Source organism: Rhinichthys klamathensis, unplaced genomic scaffold (assembly GCF_029890125.1).
Source record: "Rhinichthys klamathensis goyatoka isolate OS25496 unplaced genomic scaffold, OSU_Roscu_1.1 h1tg000121l_1, whole genome shotgun sequence".
Lineage (NCBI taxonomy): Eukaryota > Metazoa > Chordata > Actinopteri > Cypriniformes > Leuciscidae > Rhinichthys > Rhinichthys klamathensis.
This window is the reverse complement of record NW_026606658.1, coordinates 1,328,708-1,353,915: the sequence shown is the minus strand read 5'-3', so window position 1 is coordinate 1,353,915 and position 25,208 is coordinate 1,328,708. Positions and strand designations below refer to the sequence as shown.

Below are 25,208 nucleotides of genomic sequence, written 5' to 3'. Positions count from 1 at the left end.
GTGTAAAAAGATTTGACACCTATGACTGCAAGAAAGAGCAGCCTTATCAGATTTTATGTCTATATCGCCCTCATTATTAATTGTTTTAATGATGTGGAAATAAGTTGTTGTTCTGCTGTTAATGTCAGTCACATTGTATAAAAGACCTGAGGAGATTGCTGTATAGTTGTGCATTAGTTTAAGCCATTAGGGATCAGAACCAGAAAAGGTAGGTCTGAAGTCATTTGAATTCAACTATACTTGTGAATGGTGATGTTTTCTCATCTGTTTTGATGTATTAAATAAGGAAAAATGAAGGCTGCCGTATTTGCATTGGTTTTGATATGCCTGGGAAGTTCATGGACATGTGCAGGATCCCAGCCTCTTGATAGCAGGTAAGATCATATTTATCAAATCATTTTCAAATAATACATTTACATATGTATATAAAAATGTGCCAACACTTTATGATAAAGTTCCATTTGTTTGTTAGTTAAAATGAACTAACTTAAGAATGTATTACTTTTAGTTCATGTTAATTTCAACATTTACTATATATTATTAAAATCAAAAGTTATTTTAATATTATTTAATAGACATAAGCTTACATGAAATAACAATGAACAGCTGTATTTGTATTAAATAACGTCAAAAAGATTAATAAATACTGTAACAAATGTTTTAGGCCTAATGTTAGTTAATACAATAATAACATTAATTTAAAATGAGGGCTTATTGTAAAGTGTCAAGACAATTGAGAAGATTGTTTTGTTTGTATGCTTTATTTGCTTTGTTTTCAAATATCATTAATAGCTCAACAAATGGCGTCCAGAAGTTTAGCCGTCGTTATGCTGAATCAACCATTGCAAGTGACATCAGCAAAATTGTGGACTCGATGGTTCAGAAAAACTTTGTAAACTATTTGCTCAATCAGAGAGAGAAGAAGAGCGAGTAAGTTTGGGGAAATGGACAGCATGTATATGTTTATGTTACATATTCAGGTTGTATAAAGTAACAGGCATCTGATGCTCATTTACAGACCAACTATGGCAGATGATTCAGACACTCGCATCTTCAATGACCTGCTGAAAAAAGAGTTTGTGATGTTGGTTCAGAGTAAAGCCGATGCCTTCAAGTAAGTTGCCTTCTGCAAGTGAAAATAATCAGGATTTACCATCATGTAAATTGCATTTTATCATGTTTTTATTCGTGACCCACAGGAATCAATGAAGCTAAACAGGACGTGTCTCTAAAGCAACCTGGAGAACCAACCCTCGAATTTGAAGAGCAAAGGAGTGTACCAGAATATTTCACATGTGATTAGGATACTGACATCTCAATGGCAAAAAGTGTCCGAATCATCCTGAATTCACCCCTATCTCAATATCTTGTCTTGTATCTCTAAATGAAAATCTGTTAGCCTAATTATAATTAAATTGTTTTCAAAATCATCAATTGTCATTTGTGCTTTTTTTTAGCATTAGAAAAAAGGCTGTTTGAAGTGTCATCTTTTTAGTTCAACAGAAGAAAGAAACTGGTTTGGGAAAACATAAGGCTGAGAAAATGATGAAAGAATGTTCATTTTTGGGTGAACTATCCCTTTAATATGTATGCATGTCCACACAGCTGTTATTTGGGAATCCTTTTTTTGTCTTTTTGTCAAAATTATTCTGTTCTCATCTCTCTTTGAAAGCAACTGAGAGATAAATCATATCAAATCCAACATTCTTCATAATTTAATTCATAAGTAACACAAAACACATTTGCACCACCCAGAAGATCAGGGGCCTGATGTATAAACCTTGCCACGCATTCATTAGGATTTTGTTTTTTTAATATATGGCATAAATCTGGTTTATAATAGTTAACTAAAACCATAAAAAATTCTGTTACCTATAAAATACACTTTAACTTAAATAAAATATTTTAAAAAGTCTACCTATTTCTCATTTTCATAATAATAATTCATTACATTTATATAGCGCTTTTCAAAGCGCTTCACATGGAAGGGGGAATCTCCCCAACCACCAGCAATGTGCAGCATCCACCTGGATGATGCGACGGCAGCCATATTGCGCCAGAACGCCCACCACACACCAGCTTATTAGTGGAGAGGAGACAGGGTGATGAAGCCAATTAGTATATGGGGATGATTAGGAGGCCATGATGGACAGAGGTCACTGGACAAATTTGGCTAGGATGCCGGGGTTACACCGCTTCTCTTTCAAAAAGACATCCTGGGATTTTTTGTGACCACAGAGAGTCATGACCTCGGGTTTAACGTCTCATCCGAAGGACGGTGCTCTTTGACAGTAAAGTGTCCCCATCACTACACTGGGGCGTTAGGAGGACCCACACAGACCACAGGGTGAGTGCCCCCTGCTGGCCTCACTAACACCTCTTCCAGCAGCAACCTGGTTTTCCCAGAAGGTCTCCCATCCAGGTACTAACCATGCAGGCTCAACCCTGCTTAGCTTCAGTGGGCAACCAGTCTTGGGCTACAGGGTGATATGGCTGCTGGCCATATTTTTAGCCATAGATTTTAGCTTGATAGCCTATACTTAAATAATTAAAATGGAAATAAAAATCAATAGAGACTACATAAACATTAAAAAACTAATAAAATGAACAAAAACACAACTAAATTACTAGTTAATTTAAAATATTGAAGGGTTGGTCAAAATCCCTTGCCTCTTCAAATGCATCCATAATCATATATCCTTTTGAATGCTTATATACTTCCTTTATAAAAATCAATAATCAAATATATTCATTATCACATAATAATTTTTATATTCTTTGTGCTTGTGAAATTATATTTTCTTAAATGCATGTGATGTAAATAACCAGTTTCTTTTAGGTGCATTCCAATCTTACTTTGAGATTGCCCGTAGTACACGCAGGACACGAAGGCCACGTAACCCACAAGGCCGTTTGTCTCTTTCTCTGGGATCAGTAGAAAGGTTAGAGGGTCCTAAAGGCAGCGTGGACACATATGATCCTTCGCTGGACAGATGGTCAAGCTATATTGAGCGTTACTATCGAACTTTAATTGTTGTATTAAAATGTATTCTTTCCAGTATATTTCCTTCCTTGGGAGTAAATGTCAGTTATCTGTTTTTCTCCCAAACGAGTGAATGTTTTAGCATTATGTTTTGGTATACTTAACTGATAATAAGGAGCTCAGACTCTCTTCAGCCTTGATGGGAGCTGTTATTTGCTAGTGTCTGTTATTTGTGTGTGTGTGCGTATGACATTCTATGTAGGTTCTGGACGTTCGGACCAGACAACCCGACGCCCTTCTCTAACCTGCGAGGCCACCACAGACCTAAATCTAATGAGTGGACGACAACTATCTTGACTAATGGCGATAGGCACCCCTATCTCCTCACATGTGTTAAATTGTTTAGGATTTCATGTTTCTTAGCCAATGAGAATCATTCAACCTGTAAGCAATGACGTAGCTTAGACCTTGGAAATGGTATAACTGCTGTGATCTTTGTAACTGTAAGAGGGGCGGCCTACGAACTCCTGTGTGAGTCTTGAAGCTGACTTCTGCTGATGAAAATCCAAACTATCTTCAGTAAAACTTTTCTTTAATTTTTTATAATTCTGACTCCGGGTCTTCATTCTTCATATCTGGTTCTGGGTCTTTGACTGTATACCCCTTACAATATGAATTAAAAAAACTATAAAATAGTATCTCAAAGATACTAAAATAAATAGAGTAAATACTGTACGTGCCCACGGACCAACAGATTGATATCCATTTAAGCTCATATGACACAAAAAAAATATTATCCAGAAATCAAAACTAGAAATGTAGGACATCTAGTGGTGAACTTATGAGGCTACAGGTGAAAAAGTCACATTCTCAAAACTAAATTTCACCTTGAACACACTCACAGACAGATAGACAGTTGTGTTGAGTTGTTGGATTAGCTACTGTTTTTTTTGTTTTGGGAGGGAAAAAATCAGAAAGATTTTATAAAAATATGTTTTATTTGCTTTAAATGTTAATCATTGTATATTTTCTTGATGCTCAGATGATGAGAGGGAAACCACTGAACCTGTTGTGTTTGTTGATAAGCAGGTGTTTCATGGTTGGATCATTGACGTATCTTTCATACAGTAACTGCCTTTGTATTTTCTCCTCTTTTCTGATCTTCTTCTTCTCTCTCTCTGCAGTGACCTTTTTCTCTGCCAGTTTATAAATGAGAAGAAGTCCATTCTGCTTTCTGCTGGACTTCTGGCTGATTTTGCTGCTGCTTTCAGGCTCCTCCTGTACGTGTGTCTTTTTCCCCTTTGCAGGAGGTGGAGTAATATCTGCTGCCTGCTCTGTCTTTCTATCTTCTATCTTTGCTTGTCTTTCCGGCCTTCTCTTTTCATCTTCTCTTTTTTTCGTATGTGTGACTTTTGCACTGTCTCCATCCATCTCCGTCCAAGCAAGCTTTGCTTTTGCTGGTGGTGGAGTAGCATATTCATTCTTTCTCTCCTTTTTCATTCTCCTTTCTTGTCTCAGATCCACCTCCACTATTTCTACACTGTAAAAAAAAAACATATATTTTCATGATTTGTTATAACAACTTTTAATCTTTTATCAAATCAACTTAGATAATTAATGTGGTTCATAGTATAATATTTTGAGTTTCTATTAATTAAACCAATTTCCTTCATTGTATTTACTCAAATATTTTATTTCAATGAACTAAAAAAGGCAACCAGGTAACTTACTTTTGTAAGTTAAACCAACAATAATTGTTTACAGTGTACACACCTGGTCATTTTCATTACAGGAGTTTTATCTTCAACCTCTCTCTCCTTTTTTATCGTCTCTTCCTCAGCCTTGGTATCTTGTGCAGGACTGACATCCATCCAAGCATGTTTTGGCTTTGCTGGTGGAGTTGCACCTGGGAGTTTTATAGTTGAAGAGTATGTCTGTCTCTCCTTCTTTCTCCTTCTCCTCCCTCTCCTTTGAGGTGGACGCTCTTGCTCCACCTCAGCTGGTGCCATCTGAACCATCAGTGTTTCTGCCACAGTGGAGAAAGATATTTCCTCCTCAGAAGGTGGAGAGAGATGCCAAGGTGCTTCCTGAACCATCAGTGTTTCTGCCACTTCAGTGAAGGAGCTTGGCAATTCCTTTTCAGGTTCTTCGAACTGAGCCATCAATGGTTCTGCCACAGTGGAGAAAAATGGCAGTATTTCCTCCTCAGCATGTGCCTCTTGAACCATCAGTGTTTCTGCTCCTTTAGTGGAGGAACATGGCGATTTTTTCACCTCATCAGAGGGAGTTTCCTTTTCAGCCATCAATGGTTCTGCCACAGTAGAGAAAGATGTCCATGTTTCCACCTCATCTGGTAGAGGGTGTTGCGGTGCCACCTGGATCAACAATGGCTTTGCCACTGTGCAGGAACGTGGAAATATTTTCACTCCAGCATGTGGAGTTTGGGATTCAGGCTCCTCCACTGGAATCATCAGTGGTTCTGCCGCACTGGAGAAATCTGGCAATATTTCCAGCTCAACAAGACAGTCCTCATAGTCCATCTCTTCATCCATGTCTGTATCTTCTGGAGGTCTCTGGATGGGCTCCTCCTGAATGCTGCTACATCCTAGGTTGCCATCACTGCACTGTCTTGACAAGTGGTGTCTTGGCAAGAAGAAGCTTAAGCACCCAAAAAGTTTGCTCAGTAATGTCATTTTCGTAATGGATCACAATGGATTGACAATACTTATCCAAAAATCCAATATCACTAGCAAAAATCAATTATCTGATATGTCTGCTATGATACTTCTGCAATAGATTGATAAAATATCCAAAAATCCGATTTGAACTAGCAAATATCAACAGTCCAATATCACTGCTAATCGCTGTGTTTTCCTCCTGAACTCGACAGACTGATGCTCAACTTTGCACTTTACCGCGGCCCGCATATTATGACATCATATGTTTTATAATGGAATTCTAAATAGCAGCTGCCATTACGGCTAAAATCCTTCATTTGAGTCTGCACTTTCAATAAATCGTTTGACTCGGTTCACAAAACTTCTCTGAACGACTCGTTCATGACAGGAAAGGATCTCGAGTCAAGGACTCAAACGCTGTAAAAACGCCAATTAATAAAACGAAGCAATTTCTTTTTAAGTTGTTGAACTAATATTCATGCTTGGGATTAGTTAAGAAGACATCATATTTCGTCGGCAAAAATATATTAAAAAATTAAATGAAGGGATTTTTTCAAATCCAGTCAACATTTAGAATGGCTAATGTTGACTGGACTATTATACAACACAAATTTAGCCAATATTTGCTAAAAGTATTAGGCCCTAGCTAAGGCCAGCTATGATACAATATTTTAATTTCAAACGGGAACATATTTGTTGTTAATTGTGTTGTTAAAATGAACATTTATAAACATAACTATTTGATATAAATATCAAAACAACATTTCAAATTTTTGAGGTTTAATGGGAGCGGATGGATCCAACATTAATATATAAAACCTTTATTTTTTAAATCTTGAATTTAAGCCGTCTAATTTTTTGGTAATAAATACAAAAAATCGCATCGCTACATTTATAGAGAATGGAAGGATCTGGATTATGGCTCATTTGACTTTGCAGAAGGTTCTGGATTCATTTGATTTCGCGGAAGGATACAGCTCGTTTGACTTCGCGGCTGGGTTTTACAAAGCAGCGGCTGTTCATGCTTTCAGGTAAGTGGCACTGAATAAATGATCATTTTTAGACATAATATAACGACAAAAATGTACAACATATTCGATGTTTTTGTGTTGTTACGTCCTGAGACGTATTTGTATTATTTGTGATTGGTATTTAGGCTAAGTGTTTTATAAGTTAACGTTAGTTAAGTGTACGTCACGGAATATGTTAAATTCTTACAATGTAAACATATTTGTTGTTTTTGTGTGGATATTTATAATCGTACATTTAAAACCGTGTAACGTTAGGCCTAAATTATGTCCGAGCGGAAGGGCAGCCGTGTAACGTACGTTAACGTTAAGTTAGGAACGTGGTATTTGGGCTGGACTGGGACAAAAATCGGCCTTGGCATTTTGGCCAAGACTGGTCCACTAGCTGCTATATGATCATAAACACCATCCATCTTTGCACATCCTTGAATATGTATATCAACTCATTCCTTAAAACCTAAAGCCATGTAACGAGTGAGTAGGAATGTTTGTGAAAGTTAACAGATGAAATAACTCCAAAACTGTCATTTGATACAATTGAAATACACTCCACACACAGTGATGAATCCTAAAACAATCTATAAGGTGCATAGCAATAGCAGTGTTTCCCACATGATTTTTGGTAAAACTGTGGTGGGTGGGCCTCGGTTCCTCTTGGGAGGTTCAAGAAAATGTTGTTCAGTTTATTGTTAAAATTATCAATCTGGTGCACTTTGAGAGTTCAAAATTAAGAGCTCCAACCCATATTCAGTGTGCAAAATAAACAAAGAAAAACTCAAACCTCTTTTAGTTGTGATATAGCCTAGTGTCTCAGTCTACGTTACACTACTACATTATATAATAGTTATAATATTAATCCCAACCCATATTCAGTTAGCCTGACTACGTCAGACTTCGTATTCCGCTCCATTTTCATTTCGCTTCTGTACTCAGTCTGAGACAGCGGCCTATCTATCCGTTTTCCTCCGGCCTGAAAACAGCCGGGCCAATCAACGAACAGAGGGCGGGCTGAAAGCCGTGACGTAGTCGCTAAGCGCCGAGTTTCCCGAAAGCATCGTTACCCAACAATGGTCGGAAGTTGGTCGCAAATCCCATTGAACTCTATTGGTAACGACGGAAGTTGCGACCATAGTTGGCTAACGATGCTTTCGGGAAACGCACCCCTGTTGTGGAGAATATTCCCGGCATTAGCAAACTGAAGCCCGAACAAGAAGAGTGTGTATTAAACATTTTGAATGGAGGTGATGTTGTGGCCCTACTCCCTTTGGGAAAAGTTTAATTTATCAACTATTACCGATCGTCAGCGAGAAACTGGGGAGCCTTTTGACAGGTCAGTGTCTCCTTTCTTTTCCAGGTCTTAAATATTGCCATGACATGCTGTAATCTTGCAATTAAGTTGCAGCATTTCCAACAGACTCGAGATGAACAAAGAGCTGTGTTTAACAGAACTAATCCTAACTTTGACAGTTGGCTGCAAATATTTTTTTGTTTCTCTCTACTGTCAAATATCCGTTTAGAGGCCCTGATTGTACCGTGGATGTGTAGATTAACTTCGCATAATCTGCAAAAGTCGTTTACAGCCATGTTCACTCCGGTATTTCGCTCGCATCATCAAGTGTTTACAGCAGGTTTACAGTGGAAGTTCGATCATAGATTTGAGTTCGATGCATGATGTCTGTGGTTCGATGCGGCTGTGTCGGCGCATAACATACGTCATATATATGATTGGCTTACGGGTAACCAATGATTTTAAACTTCAGACAAGCGCCCCCTAGCGAGAGAGAAAACACTTCTCTATTATGCCATTCCAGACTCTGTCTACGAAGCAAAGTGAAGTAGCAGAGTCTGGTATTACCAGGCTAATATTCAGTGTGCAAAATAAACAAAGAAAAACTCAAACCTCTTTTAGTTGTGATATAGTGTCTCTGTCTACGTTACACTACTACATTATATAATAGTTATAATATTAATCCCATGACAGTAATCCATATATTGTAAAACAAATGTACTGAAAAATAAAGGAAACTTTTATAATTAGTTTTGTACTAATTTCTATACTTAAAGAGATAAACAAATGATCTTTTATTTTGACGGAAACTGCATCGAGCTTTTATTTTGGAGGAAAACATGGTTTACAAACGCGTCTCGCGTTTCGGTGCATGTCTCTTTAAATGATAATAGGCCTATTTCACAAAAATGGCAGCCAAGACCGGAAGTAGGGTAGGCCTAAACTCTTTTCCGGTAAAAGCGCTAGCAGCAGCAGTCGGAGAACAATGGCGGAGACTAAAAGCAGTCAGACCTGTTGCGCACCTTTTTGTTTCAACTCAAAAAAGAAACAACCCTATTTATCATTTCACAGCTTTCCTTGCGATGAAATGTTGAAAAGGTGTTGGATTTGGGCTATACGAAGAGAGGAGGGGCCGACGTTCAGAGTGAGGAAAGGCAGCACTTTTTTGTGTGCTAAGCACTTCACGGAGGATGAAGTCCGCGTTAGAGAGTCCGGTCGTAAGTATCTTACACCGCAGGCCGTACCTTCCCGGTTTTCCTGGAACAACTGGGGAGAAGTAAAATTACGCCAGACACGGACGGCAAAAAGAGGTGTCTGTTGTGTACTCGAGGAAACAGAAATGGAGAGTGCTGATGCCGCGCTGCTGGTGCAGCAGCACGATTACGACAGCCGCCCTCCCCCAGGTGAGTGTAACATGTTGTTATCCAATGCAATATGTTAGATTTGATTTATAAAATTACTGTAGCATATAGTAGCAGTTATGCTAGCAGTGGAGCATGTTAGTAAGATGAGTGAGTTGTATTTAATTATTGGCAGGGTCTGCTGCGGAGTGCAAACCAATACCACAATGTAAAATATAGCTATTACTGGTAATTGTATGCTGCCTTTACGTGCCATCAGAAACATCCTACTTCCCTCTTCTGAGAGCTCATTGCATTCAAACTTTAACTTGTGTGGGCGTTCGTCTCCATTTTTATTTTAACTAGGAAACTAGTATTTCCGTCCTCATTTCTCTTGTCGGCCCCTTTTTATACTGCATTCTGTGGTTTAACTCAGAGGACCCCCACTATTTTGCATGTCTCCTTTGTCTGACACCCATTTCAGTTCTTGGCCAGTTATTATTAAATGTACAACAATGGAGACAATATGAACAATTGATTAAACAGAAGTAAATAAATAAATAATGGTATGTGAGGCTGTTGGGGTGAATAAATAATTTACAGTGATGTTCTAACTGTTCTATAACTGAATAAACATGTAATTGCAATTTACCAAATTAATATGTTTTTCCCCTCTAATGATAAAGTGTCATGTTTAACACCAAAAAAGTAAGTTTTCTTTTGTTCTCTTTAATTAGGTGCTCTTGATGAGGAAACTGGAAAAAATAAAGGAGCTGGAAGAACTGATGTCAAGGCTTACCATCTCCTGATCTTTGCTGGATAGATGGTGTGAGTCTGATGAAGACTTCAGGTATTTCACAAGGTTCTCATCCAAAACATTTTTATGGTTTTCTGGAGATCTATTGAGCCCTCTGCATCCAATATTGTGTACTGGTCCAAAGCCAAGAGGATTGGAATTTCAACTGCAGAGAAAGAGGTCGTGAAGCCAAGCCCCCAGCGTAAGATGCAACTCATTGATGAGTTTTTCATGTATTGCTTGCAGGTTGCTGTCGGCCTTAGAGAGAGAGTTTTAGCTGAGATAATTGGAGTGAGCACTTCTACAGTGAGTCGCATTGTAATCACGTGGGCAAACTACTTGTACCTTGTGTTGGGATCCATTGAAATATGGATGACCCGTGAACAGGTGAGGCGAACAATGCCTGTGAAATTTCAGCAGTACTGCCCAAATGTGAGGGTCAATATTGACTGCACAGTGTTCAGATGTGAGAGCCCAGAGGCAATTACCCTTCACTCTGAAACATTGTCAACCTACAAGAGCCATACCACCTTCAAAGCTTTGATTGGAGTTGCACCCTGTGGTGCAATCACATTTGCATCAAAGTTGTTCACTGGCTCTATCTCTGATAAGGAGTTGACAAGGCAGTCAGGAATCTTGGACTTACTGGAGCCAGGTGATGAGGTTATGGCAGACAAGAGCTTCCTTATTGGAAAGCTTTTGGAGGTTGTTGGGGCAAAACTAATCATTCCACCTTTCAAGCATAGAGACCAGTTCAGCAGAGAGGAAACAGAGAGAACCCAGGCCATAGACAGACTCCGCATCCTGGTTGAACGTGTAATTAGGCCAGTAAAAGAGTACCACATTTGGGATTTGCCAATTCCCCTCACCTTGGCAGGCACAGTGAATCGGATGTGGTCCTGCTGTTGCATGATGGCAAATTACAAGGGTTCTTTAGATTTTGAAGGTGAGGTAAAATACTGGACAGATTGAACATGCCAGCTCACACTTGCTTTGCTTAGAGCCTTTGCTGTGAGAACCTGCCTTTACTTTAGTTTTTTTACCGCTCACACTTGCTTTGCTTAGAGCCCGCATCAACGGGGCATAAGCATTTGCTGTGAGAACCTGCCTTTACTTTCGTTTTTTTACCGCTCACACTTGCTTTGCTTAGAGCCCGCATCAACGGGGCATAAGCATTTGCTGTGAGAACCTGCCTTTACTTTCGTTTTTTTACCGCTTTTTTTACCACTCACACTTGCTTTGCTTAGAGCCTGCATCAACGGGGCATAAGCATTTGCTGTGAGAACCTGCCTTTACTTTCGTTTTTTTACCGCTTTTTTTACCACTCACACTTGCTTTGCTTAGAGCCTGCATCAACGGGGCATAAGCATTTGCTGTGAGAACCTGCCTTTACTTTCGTTTTTTTACCGCTTTTTTTACCATTCACACTTGCTTTGCTTAGAGCCTGCATCAACGGGGCATAAGCATTTGCTGTGAGAACCTGCCTTTACTTTCGTTTTTTTACCGCTCACACTTGCTTTGCATAGAGCCCGCATCAACGGGGCATAAGCATTTGCTGTGAGAACCTGCCTTTACTTTAGTTTTTTTACCGCTCACACTTACTTTGCTTAGAGCCCGCATCAACGGGGCATAAGCATTTGCTGTGAGAACATGCCTTTACTTTTGTTTTTTCGCTCACACTTGCCTTGCTTAGAGCCCGCATCAACGGGGCATAAGCATTTGCTGTGAGAACCTGCCTTTACTTTCGGTTTTTTACCACTCACACTTGCTTTGCTTAGAGCCCGCATCAACGGGGCATAAGCATTTGCTGTGAGAACCTGCCTTTACTTTCGTTTTTTTACCGCTTAGACTTGCTTTGCTTAGAGCCCGCATCAACGGGGCATAAGCATTTGCTGTGAGAACCTGCCTTTACTTTAGTTTTTCTACCGCTCACACTTGCCTTGCTTAGAGCCCGCATCAACGGGGCATAAGCATTTGCTGTGAGAACCTGCCTTTACTTTCGGTTTTTTACCACTCACACTTGCTTTGCTTAGAGCCCGCATCAACGGGGCATAAGCATTTGCTGTGAGAACCTGCCTTTACTTTCGTTTTTTTACCGCTTAGACTTGCTTTGCTTAGAGCCCGCATCAACGGGGCATAAGCATTTGCTGTGAGAACCTGCCTTTACTTTCGTTTTTCTACCGCTCACACTTGCTTTGCTTAGAGCCCGCATCTACGGGGCATAAGCATTTGCTGTGAGAACCTGCCTTTACTTTTGTTTTTTCGCTCACACTTGCCTTGCTTAGAGCCCGCATCAACGGGGCATAAGCATTTGCTGTGAGAACCTGCCTTTACTTTCGTTTGTTACCGCTCACACTTGCTTTGCTTAGAGCCCGCATCAACGGGGCATAAGCATTTGCTGTGAGAACCTGCCTTTACTTTAGTTTTTTTACCGCTCACACTTGCTTTGCTTAGAGCCCGCATCAACGGGGCATAAGCATTTGCTGTGAGAACCTGCCTTTACTTTCGTTTTTTCGCTCACACTTGCCTTGCTTAGAGCCCGCATCAACGGGGCATAAGCATTTGCTGTGAGAACCTGCCTTTACTTTAGTTTTTCTACCGCTCACACTTGCTTTGCTTAGAGCCCGCATCAACGGGGCATAAGCATTTGCTGTGAGAACCTGCCTTTACTTTCGTTTTTTTACCGCTCACACTTGCTTTGCTTAGAGCCCACATCAACGGGGCATAAGCATTTGCTCTGAGAACCTGCCTTTACTTTATTTTTTTTACCGCTCACACTTGCTTTGCTTAGAGCCCGCATCAACGGGGCATAAGCATTTGCTGTGAGAACCTGCCTTTACTTTAGTTTTTCTACCGCTCACACTTGCTTTGCTTAGAGCCCGCATCAACAGGGCATAAGCATTTGCTGTGAGAACCTGCCTTTACTTTAGTTTTTCTACCGCTTTTTTTACCACTCACACTTGCTTTGCTTAGAGCCTGCATCAACGGGGCATAAGCATTTGCTGTGAGAACCTGCCTTTACTTTCGTTTTTTTACCGCTCACACTTGCTTTGCTTAGAGCCCGCATCAAGGGGGCATAAGCATTTGCTGTGAGAACCTGCCTTTACTTTCGTTTTTTTACCGCTCACACTTGCTTTGCTTAGAGCCTGCATCAACGGGGCATAAGCATTTGCTGTGAGAACCTGCCTTTACTTTCGTTTTTTTACCGCTCACACTTGCTTTGCTTAGAGCCCGCATCAACGGGGCATAAGCATTTGCTGTGAGAACCTGCCTTTACTTTCGTTTTTTTACCGCTCACACTTGCTTTGCATAGAGCCCGCATCAACGGGGCATAAGCATTTGCTGTGAGAACATGCCTTTACTTTAGTTTTTCTACCGCTCACACTTGCCTTGCTTAGAGCCCACATCAACGGGGCATAGGCATTTGCTGTGAGAACCTGCCTTTACTTTCGTTTTTTTTTACCGCTCACACTTGCTTTGCTTAGAGCAAGCATCAACGGGGCATAGGCATTTGCTGTGAGAACCTGCCTTTACTTTCGTTTTTTTTTACCGCTCACACTTGCTTTGCTTAGAGCCCGCATCAACGGGGCATAGGCATTTGCTGTGAGAACCTGCCTTTCGTTTTTTTTTACCGCTCACACTTGCTTTGCTTAGAGCCCGCATCAACGGGGCATAAGCATTTGCTGTGAGAACCTGCCTTTACTTTCGTTTTTTTACCGCTCACACTTGCTTTGCTTAGAGCCCGCATCAACGGGGCATAAGCATTTGCTGTGAGAACCTGCCTTTACTTTCATTTTTTTTACCGCTCACACTTGCTTTGCTTAGAGCCCGCATCAACGGGGCATAGGCATTTGCTGTGAGAACCTGCCTTTACTTTCGTTTTTTTTTACCGCTCACACTTGCTTTGCTTAGAGCCCGCATCAACGGGGCATAAGCATTTGCTGTGAGAACCTGCCTTTACTTTCGTTTTTTTACCGCTCACACTTGCTTTGCTTAGAGCCCGCATCAACGGGGCATAAGCATTTGCTGTGAGAACCTGCCTTTACTTTAGTTTTTCTACCGCTCACACTTGCTTTGCTTAGAGCCCGCATCAACGGAGCATAGGCATTTGCTGTGAGAACCTGCCTTTACTTTAGTTTTTCTACCGCTTTTTTTACCACTCACACTTGCTTTGCTTAGAGCCTGCATCAACGGGGCATAAGCATTTGCTGTGAGAACCTGCCTTTACTTTCGTTTTTTTACCGCTCACACTTGCTTTGCTTAGAGCCCGCATCAACGGGGCATAAGCATTTGCTGTGAGAACCTGCCTTTACTTTCGTTTTTTTACCGCTCACACTTGCTTTGCATAGAGCCCGCATCAACGGGGCATAAGCATTTGCTGTGAGAACCTGCCTTTACTTTAGTTTTTTTACCGCTCACACTTGCTTTGCTTAGAGCCCGCATCAACGGGGCATAAGCATTTGCTGTGAGAACCTGCCTTTACTTTCGTTTTTCTACTGCTCACACTTGCTTTGCTTAGAGCCCGCATCAACGGGGCATAAGCATTTGCTGTGAGAACCTGCCTTTACTTTCGTTTTTCTACCGCTCACACTTGCTTTGCTTAGAGCCCGCATCTACGGGGCATAAGCATTTGCTGTGAGAACCTGCCTTTACTTTTGTTTTTTCGCTCACACTTGCCTTGCTTAAAACCCGCATCAACGGGGCATAAGCATTTGCTGTGAGAACCTGCCTTTACTTTCGTTTGTTACCGCTCACACTTGCTTTGCTTAGAGCCCGCATCAACGGGGCATAAGCATTTGCTGTGAGAACCTGCCTTTACTTTCGTTTTTTCGCTCACACTTGCCTTGCTTAGAGCCCGCATCAACGGGGCATAAGCATTTGCTGTGAGAACCTGCCTTTACTTTAGTTTTTCTACCGCTCACACTTGCTTTGCTTAGAGCAAGCATCAACGGGGCATAAGCATTTGCTGTGAGAACCTGCCTTTACTTTCGGGTTTTTTTACCGCTTAGACTTGCTTTGCTTAGAGCCCGCATCAACGGGGCATAAGCATTTGCTGTGAGAACCTGCCTTTACTTTCGTTTTTTTACCGCTCACACTTGCTTTGCTTAGAGCCCGCATCAACGGGGCATAAGCATTTGCTGTGAGAACCTGCCTTTACTTTCGTTTTTTTACCGCTCACACTTGCTTTGCTTAGAGCCCGCATCAACGGGGCATAAGCATTTGCTGTGAGAACCTGCCTTTACTTTATTTTTTTTACCGCTCACACTTGCTTTGCTTAGAGCCCGCATCAACGGGGCATAAGCATTTGCTGTGAGAACCTGCCTTTACTTTAGTTTTTCTACCGCTCACACTTGCTTTGCTTAGAGCCCGCATCAACGGGGCATAAGCATTTGCTGTGAGAACCTGCCTTTACTTTCGTTTTTTTACCGCTCACACTTGCTTTGCTTAGAGCCCGCATCAAGGGGGCATAAGCATTTGCTGTGAGAACCTGCCTTTACTTTCGTTTTTTTACCGCTCACACTTGCTTTGCTTAGAGCCCGCATCAACGGGGCATAAGCATTTGCTGTGAGAACCTGCCTTTACTTTAGTTTTTTTTACTGCTTAGGCCATCCTTAAAAATATTTTGGTTTGCAGTAACAGCAAAAAAAAAAAAAAAAAGGGTCGGTAGGTAGGTCTATATATTGTTTTTTTCAAGATTCAGTGTAAAAAAAAAAAGGACAATTTTGGTCATGGTGATTACGTCGGTATGAATTTAAACAAATTTGCATATCGTGACGTCACTGACTGGGTCTTCAACCCATGCCTTCAGGCGCACCATTGCGAACCTCATTCTGATACAGGTTATATAGGCCACAAACAATTTGAAATCTTTGTCAAAAAAAACATGTTTATTGCATTAATTCCAGCTGCATTCATTTAAAAAAAAAAAAAAAAATAGGCAGAATCAATAAAAAAAGAAGCCAGTAGATTTCAATGAAAGTGGATTTTCAGAGGGAAACAAATAAATTAAAATGACTAATCTCACCAGCGTTGCGCCGACCAATATAACAGCGCATTTGGCACCATTCGTTTAAATTTGACCCATAAACCTATACTATTATTAACAGAAATCAGTGAGGTCAAATGGCTAGGCGCATTGTAGGAACTATATTAAGTAGTCCTGACATATTATGGAATGGTCGATTTTCTTTAGTGCAATTTAGTATATTTCGGTAGGGGATGTGCTGTTTTATTGGTCAGCGTGGCGCTGGTGAGATTAGTTTGCGCCGCGCTGACCATTGGGTGGCGCAAGCAAACACTCCCTCCCTGCACTGTCGAGTCTGTCGCGACTCGCACGGCTCGGTCTATTGAGCCGCGCAGCTTACATGTCAGCGCAGCGTGAACTCTGTAACACCACGCCGTTTCGTCCCACTTTCGGTGTGTTTGGCTTCCCATACTTATGTGTGTTTGTCAGAGCCCGAGTTGCTGTGTGACGCGCGTTCGCGGCGGGCATATCGGGACGAGCTGGACGCGCTCTGAGAAAAGGCCGTTAACATCGATTCCCTATTCTCCTATTCCGTATTTGATCATTAAGAATTTCAAATAATGAGCGCCTAAATGTAGGCTCATACAGACGTATTTCACAAGCAGCCGCGCCGCAACCATCATCACCGAGCGCGAACCATTGACAGTGAATGAAACGAAGCGAACGCACAGGCCATAGTGTGACGTGTAAACCAATGGTGTAAACATAATCATCATAGATGACGCCACTGGTTTTTATTTAAAAGAAAGAACGTAGCCTACGCAATTTATATTCACAATACTTACTATAATATAATTTATATTATTTTATTGCATTAGTTGTTTGAAGAGTAAAAAAAAAATCGATCAATCTTAATGCAAGTTTACAACCGGCAAGTCGGTCGGACTAAAGGACAAAATAAATAAATAATTGGGTCGGTCCTAAATTGACAGGGTCGGTCGGGTTACGGAATAACGGGGCATAAGCATTTGCTGTGAGAACCTCTCTTTACTTTAGTTTGTTTACCGCTCACACTTGCTTTGCTTAGAGCCCGCATCAACGGGGCATAAGCATTTGCTGTGAGAACCTGCCTTTACTTTCGTTTTTTTACCGCTCACCCTTGCTTTGCTTAGAGCCCGCATCAACGGGGCATAAGCATTTGCTGTGAGAACCTGCCTTTACTTTCGGTTTTTTACCACTCACACTTGCTTTGCTTAGAGCCCGCATCAACGGGGCATAAGCATTTGCTGTGAGAACCTGCCTTTACTTTCGTTTTTTTACCGCTTAGACTTGCTTTGCTTAGAGCCCGCATCAACGGGGCATAAGCATTTGCTGTGAGAACCTGCCTTTACTTTCGGTTTTTTACCACTCACACTTGCTTTGCTTAGAGCCCGCATCAACGGGGCATAAGCATTTGCTGTGAGAACCTGCCTTTACTTTCGTTTTTTTACCGCTTAGACTTGCTTTGCTTAGAGCCCGCATCAACGGGGCATAAGCATTTGCTGTGAGAACCTGCCTTTACTTTCGTTTTTTTACCGCTCACACTTGCTTTGCTTAGAGCCCGCATCAACGGGGCATAAGCATTTGCTGTGAGAACCTGCCTTTACTTTCGTTTTTTTACCGCTCACACTTGCTTTGCTTAGAGCCCGCATCAACGGGGCATAAGCATTTGCTGTGAGAACCTGCCTTTACTTTCGTTTTTTTACCGCTCACTCTTGCTATGCTTAGAGCCCACATCAACGGGGCATAAGCATTTGCTGTGAGAACCTGCCTTTACATATGTTCAGCTGTCACGCTTCTAACTTGCTGTGAGTAACCTGCCTTTACACGCACATAAGAAAAAACATATTTTCACTGTCAGTATTTTTGTTCGCTGTTACTCAAATGCTATCAACAATTTATATTAAGTTTTAAGGTTAAACTGTTATTTTTTGTGATTATACAGTATGTTCTGTTCAAATGTTACACTCAAATGTTCAAATGTTCAGATGTTTCAGTGTTGTCTGTTTGTGGCGTCTGTTTGTTACGTTAGTCTTGTCCTGTCTACCCACTCTGAGCCTGCACCTTGACGTGGTGAGTGGGCTTCTAACTAAGCCAGGCTAGATGTTGAGAGTTAAAGCCAAGATGCTGGTCATCCTTTCTCTTTTTCAGACATGCTGGTGATTCCAAGTTTTTCCAGTAACGAACACTGCTAAGTATAAAATAACTTTTAACTCAGATATAGTGTGTAGGCCACTGACTTTGAATATGTATCATTACGAAGTTCTAAACCATAAGTAATAACACCACATGACATTGTCAAAGTATGTCTACTTGAAGTGTCTACTGTGTGTTTCGATAATAAATATTAATGTCTTTATTTAGTCATTTTATGTTGTTTCTACATTAATCTGGAGGGTAAATGTGAAATTATTAAATGATAAAATATAGTAAAAACTTATAGAAACTTAAGTTTTTTTGATTGCGATCAATCACAATTAATCAGAAAAAAAGTGTAATTAATCTAGTTAATTTTTTGGATCGTTTGACTGCACAATTAATAAGTTTAGTCAACCTAATATTATTACATTTGTTTTGAATTAAAGTTATGTTACAGTTTTCATGGTATGCTGAGGAGAGGGAGTACATGGAGCATGGAGTTTACCTAGAGAACGCTGACAACGGTGAGTGATGTTAGACAGCACAACAGATTTTGCGCATGTACAAATGCATGTGTTATAGCATGTTTGTCTGTTTATCAGAGTTTGGGAAACATTTTTAAAATAACATTTATCATAAAGCTTAGAAACATACAACATGCATAACTGTGAATAATATAAACATCTTTGTTTGGTCACTATCTTGCCTATATTCGCCCTAGCAAAACATGGATGTATGTACCAAAGTAGAATTCGTCAGCTTTAGCCTTGATTTCTTGGATCAGCTCATCATCCCTCCATACTCTCTCCACGGTGAAGTCACTCCTTGTATCTGTCACCAGATCACACCAATCTAAGCCAGTGACCATCAGCTGACCCTGGACTTGCCAGTGGTAGGTTTTTTTTTTTTTTTTTTTTAGCTTGACCCCCAATAATATTGATGTGTGATGCCTCTCCAATGTCGTTCACATCAGTGCACTTAACCTCTACTAGGCCATAGGGAGGTTCTTCGTTTGGGTCCACCACTTTACCATCTGGACTGGCACAGAGGTGTTGAGCATCGGGGTGGATGATGAGACTGCATGGAAGAACATTAACTTCAAAGGTCTCAGCATAGCGGCGAAGAACCTCTGGCTCAAGCTCCACTCCTCTACGCATTGCTTTGGTCTGGGGGGCACCTTTAATGATCCGGCCAGTAAGTGTCTTTGCAGTGGACTCTGATCTGACATGAGCAGCTTCATGGAACTTGCTTGCTGTAAGACGGAGACGACGCATGCTGAACCAGAGTGGGCTTGTGGATTGATCCCTTGTTCCCTCCTCAACGATCCCTGATATTTCAGGGGTCACCTCCAGACTCTGCATTATGCAGGACTTCAGCCCAGCTACCAGGGACAAAATGAAATTGTGGAAGTGTGTATTGTGGGACAGGTAATGGGGGAATTGTGGAGCATATGGATAAGCACATCCTTTGGCAGGGTAAGACAGCAGTGAACCTTTTGGGACCTCTCCAAATTTATAGGACACCATGCTTATAGCTAAAATAATTGATGGAATGTCTGCTGTAAGCGGTTGTGGTCGAAGGGAGATGAGGGATGCTGCTCCAGCAATCACGTCTTTGTCAGGCAAAGGTCCTTAAAGGGACAATGTGTACTTTTTATGTATTTTATTATTTGAAATCAATATTTTTATTAATAAATATGTCCTCAATGGTGTACAAATACCTCTGCCAATTATTTGACTTATCCTCGTAAACGAAGAATTTATTATCTTTATATACATGGGACGGGTAGGTCCACGGAGGCTTCCATGTAGTTCCGCCATCTTGAAAAACTATAATAGCAGAGAGGGGCAAAAAGTACTAGGCCAACGCGTTTCCACAACGCATTTTCGTTCAGAGCCAGCGTGACGTAACTGAAAGCAGCAGAACCGGAGGAGCAGAGCCGTGAGAGGCGCTTGTCACTGCCCCGGCAAGTTTAAAAGGCTGCATTGCAAATCCTCGTCGCCAGAAAAATCCAAAATAGACCGTAAAAGGAAACGTGACCGGAGATTACAAAAAACACGAGTTAATGTCGGGATAGCTTCTTCCAGGTGGATAGAGCTAATGCAGGAGAAAGATTTCAAAAGAGACGCTGAAGTTGCCTGCTTTCTTCTCGACAGGTAAGTCAATGTTACAAGTCTTAATTACAAGCTTTTTTTCATTGTTTGGTTGTGTACTTTATTTTATAGACAGATGAACATTTATTGTTAAAAGTTGATGATGATGATATCTAACAATGCACGTACTTCAGAAAATATAACGAAAAAGAAGGCATAACTACTTATTACAATAGTTCATGTTTTTTACAGTCAGTAATTCATACTCTAACATTCATTTGTTCGTTGTGTCAAGATGCTGTTTGTTTGAAATAACAAACCTGTTCACCCGAAGGAACACTCGACGAAGTGCTATTAGAAGACATCCTGTCATAGCTTTTTGGTACATAATGGCTACCGTAGATGCAACGCGCATTTGAAAAAGCGAGGCGCTGGAGAGCACAATTCGTTTGAATGCAAAATACATTTTCACCGCTAGATGGGAGAAATTCCTACACATTGTCCCTTTAAACAAAAATGTTCATGCCTCTGTGTTAATTATCAGTGTGTCTTATCTAATGTGAAGATGTATAGACCCCTTTTGCGCCGACGTCACAGTTACATCACTGCAATAGCTGGAGGCAAAACAAACAGACAACTGGATGCGGCAATACAAACCAGCACAGATTCGGCTACATAATAAGGAGCTTAAATTATTATTATTAAATGTCATCTTGTTGTGTTGTTGGGTGCAAGAATCAAGGAAAAATGAATATTCTGTATCTGGAATTTTTATTTCTAGAAAATATTCACATCATTAACATTGCACCGTAAAGTCGCTCTTTACATTGTCGTCTTCTTGGCGCTGGCTAGGCAGAACTGCGGATCGTACCACACAAGTCTTGTACATGACCATTCCGCACATAGTTATAGGCATCTAAAGATTTATATGCCCTCAGTTTCTCTTTACGCTCTGTTTCTCTATCGGATAGGTGTAGAAGTCAGGCCACTCAACCGGAGGTAGCGTTAACGTTAATCCTGTCAGATCGTCCATCAATTGACAGCGTGTACCGTACAGGTCAGCCAATCTGGTTCCGTCCGTTAAAATTAACTTTTGCAAATAACAATCGCGGTCCTGGACACTGAGTGACCTTGCACATTAAGATAAAATCGGATTTTCTCCAGTCATTGTTAAAAAACAAGCTAACAAAACTTGCAAACTAACGTTAGGGAAGCGGCCAAGGGATCGTTCTGCCTCCACCTAAGCTCCGCCCACAAAAAAACGTCACCATGTTTACCAACTAAAAAGGGGTCTATTGTATTAGTATTTGGAGATTACCTCCATATGCTCTATACAGAGTAGACTGCACACAGCTCCTACCAGAGGCTTTCGGCTTGCGCACTACAAGCTCATCCACTGGTTCAGGAGTGATGCCCTGACAAAACATGTATATATTGCACTTGATTGTAATCTGATTTGCACATGCATTTTACATACATTTTTATTTGTTATTAACTGTTGCCAAAATTAAAACTGTTTGAGTTGTTGTTTTTTTACCTGGGCGCGTGGCCTGTGCCAGGTCTGCTGTTTGCTTGTGCAAGCAAGGGCAGCTGGAACATTTTTGGTTCCTAATGTACTGTAATGTGCTGTCTGGTAAAGTAGTGCAACCAGGTTCTTCTATACTCTTTGCCCCACCCCTCTCTTCCGTGGGGCGTGTGTCGACACGACATGTAAAGTGCTGCCTTAGCAACCTGCCTTGGTGGACAGTATACAAATGGCTGAGGGCGGAAATATGCTAATATATGGGCGGAGCATGAGCAATAGGACATAATATTACTCAGAAAATCCAATTTTGTATGGTGGTTGTGTCCTCACACTGCAAAGACACATTTATATGCAAACACCATGTAAAAGTGAATTTTGCATCCGATGATCCCTTTAAACACATCAATACGCTATTTTAGGGTAATGTGAGCGTGATGAATGGGGTTTAGCTTGTGAAATTTTTTGCAATTGTCCCGTGAAGTTAAGAGACCGACATAAACCTGAATTACTAACGTTACCAGCTACGATAAAATGGCGCACATTTTCAAACCTCTTAAGGTGTTTTGACCTCTTAAGGAGGACGACATTTCACAAGGCCGTTATCAAAAGGGTGTCTCAATAAGCTTCTAGGTCATGAATCAGCTGATACTATTATTTTGTGTAGGCTACTCAAATTCGTGCACTGGTAAGTGATTTATGTTAGTGATCACATAATCTTGGATTTGAGTTCTTCAATTTTTGAAACACTTTGTATTGTATAGTCTAAGTATATTTCAATTATAAATATGTTACATTATGGAGTTAAACTGGTTGCAACTCCTGTTTCATCACAAATTTAAGGAAATAGGCCTAACTAATATAATTCAGTTAAATCACTTAATAGCATCATTTTATTTTTTGTGATCAACTGTACATTTCTTTCTCCATCAGGGTGTGGCCAAAGTGATGCTCTGTCGTCATTGCAAGTTTTCAGACAATAGCCAGTCAATTCTTCTACAGCACTATCAACTGAAACACTGGCACGTGACCAGACCATTCCACTGCATTTACAAACAATGTGTGTGTACGATCAAGACTAAAGGTGCGTTAAAAACTCATCTGGCAAGATTTCACTCCCCCAAAAAAGCAAGAGAGTTAATGCTACATTCAGTTGTGCGAGTTGTGAGTTCAGTGACATCTGTAAGGAAAAGACGTATTTTAGCCACCTTGCAAACCATCTAAAGTAACATGAGACTGTCACATTCCTTTTACAAACTACATATTCGAAACCAATGTATTATCAACTCTCAAAAAAAAGATGATCTTGTTTAGAGTTCAGAGGTGGTGCAGAGATGACATCAAAACAAGACTAGATAAAAAAGAAAGTGTTAAAGAAACTCTTGAAGGTAAATAAAATATTACCAAATGTGTGCAATGTAAAAGTAGAACAATCAAGGCGAACTTCATTTGGTAGATCAACATCTGTAATAAGTAGGGTTGTAACGGTTCACAAAATTCACATTTTGGTTCGATACGACAGTGATGTCACGGTTAGGTACGTTTTCGATACAGCAAAAAGAAAGAAATGCAAGAGAAATTTCCTTGATTAAAAAAAAAAATTATTTATTAAAAGAAAAATATATTTTTTTAATAAGTGTGAGTTTTCCTACAACTTGAAACTTTTAGTTTTATAAATGGGGGTAATATTTGAAGGATGAACAAATTATGTTTTGGTCATCACATTAAAATAACATTTAAATATGATAATATTTGAGTTTTGAAGTGCTGGAAAAAGATGTACACGTACTTGAAAGCATTTTACTATTCCTGCAAAACTTCCATGGTTACAGTTAGTGTTACCACATTAAATCCATGGTGAATGTTGCTGATTTAACTAGTTCATTCATGGCACAATGTTTCTCCTGGTTTCCACCTCAGCGCTGTTTGATCTGATAATAATGGAGAAATTTGAATGCTTCTCACTAGATCTCGCAGCGATATTATTACTTCTGTGGCGAATTCAAATACTTCCTTTACTGGATCTCTTAGCGCTGTGTTGTAGTAACAGTGTCGCTTGATCAAGATCGATCGGCTCGTGCTGCATTGGTCCAAACTGATAAGCGGTCCGTGAAGCACAAAATAATGAGTAGCGCGCTTCGTTCCGCTTTAATTACGTTTGCCATTTGATGTTGGTCAACGTTCTTCGCGCCAGCGCGTGCATTTTATTGAAAATATCGGGCGTTATATCGGTAAAAAAATTTATATCGTTACCGACAATGGTGTACCGTCGATAAATACTGATACCGTTTTATCGCCCAACCCTAACTGAAAGTACGTTTAACCACGGAGTCGCACACACACACACAGCCGCATGCGCGAGCGCTCTTCACCAAGCGCGCATGAGTATTTGAAAGTCTTCTGTCAGAGAGTTTCTTAGTTTAAAGCACACTGCATTCCAAACGACATAAATGATGCCTGTAGAGCACTTGTAAGGAAAATTACCGGCGGGCGAGACTGCGCACTGTAAACGCAACATCAAGCAAAGCGCGAGTTCAAGTGGCAAAGCGCCACTTCAAAGTTACAAGAAATGCATATATCACTACTTTGTACTTTTTTTTTTTTACAAAGTGTTTTTTCACAAATATTCTACTAAGCGTCAAGGCCATCTAGTGGCCTTTGTTATTATCTTACAATTCTGAACCTACTGTTGTCATTTGCCAAATGGAGGTTTCTGATTGGTGGTTTGAGACCTTATAAGGCTCTTCCTGTTTTTTTAAATGTCTCCCGGACGAAGGCTTGTATGCCGAAACGCGTCGGAGTGTTTTAATAGTGTTTGAGTCCAGGAAACGCTTCTCTACAGACATTTGTTTATGTTGTTGTTGTTGTTGTAGTATTCTTTTTAGTGGTCAAATGAATTAATCACGATTAATCGCATCTAACATAAAAGTTTGTTTTACGCACACACATATACAGTGGGGAGAACAAGTATTTGATACACTGCCGATTTTGCAGGTTTTCCCACTTACAAAGCATGTAGAAGTCTGTAATTTTTTATCATAGGTGCTCTCCACTCATTACCTGTATTATCTGCACCTGTTTGAACCCGTTACCTGTATAAAAGACACCTGTCCACACACTCAATCAAACAGACTCCAACCTCTACACAATGGCCAAGACCAGACAGCTGTGTAAGTACATCAGGGATAAAATTGTAGACCTGCACAAGGCTGGGATGGGCTACAGGACAATAGGCAAGCAGCTTGGTGAGAAGGCAACAACAGTTGGTGCAATCATTAGAAAATGGAAGAAGTTCAAGATGACGGTCAATCTCCCTCGGTCTGGGGCTCCATGCAAG

The 25,208-nt window shown here is 40.6% G+C and overlaps 1 protein-coding gene across 1 annotated transcript; it reads left to right on the top strand.

Annotated features, from left to right (window-relative positions):
• Positions 1-191: 191 nt before the first annotated feature.
• Positions 192-1,278, top strand: gip (gastric inhibitory polypeptide). The gene is made up of 5 exons (XM_056255501.1): positions 192-208; positions 287-374; positions 793-930; positions 1,019-1,114; positions 1,200-1,278. The coding sequence occupies exons 2-5, from the start codon at positions 292-294 to the stop codon at positions 1,207-1,209; spliced, it is 327 nt and encodes a 108-aa protein (XP_056111476.1). The 5' UTR covers positions 192-208; positions 287-291; the 3' UTR covers positions 1,210-1,278.
• Positions 1,279-25,208: the final 23,930 nt, after the last annotated feature.

What these genes read in the sequence shown, in the direction of transcription:
- gip (XM_056255501.1), top strand. Translation starts at nt 292, where the DNA reads ATGAAGGCTGCCGTATTTGCATTGGTTTTGATATGCCTGGGAAGTTCA. An exon ending in TCCCAGCCTCTTGATAGCAG is followed by an intron (nt 375 to 792) that starts GTAAGATCATAT and finishes TATCATTAATAG; the next exon opens with CTCAACAAATGGCGTCCAGA. An exon ending in CAGAGAGAGAAGAAGAGCGA is followed by an intron (nt 931 to 1,018) that starts GTAAGTTTGGGG and finishes GCTCATTTACAG; the next exon opens with ACCAACTATGGCAGATGATT.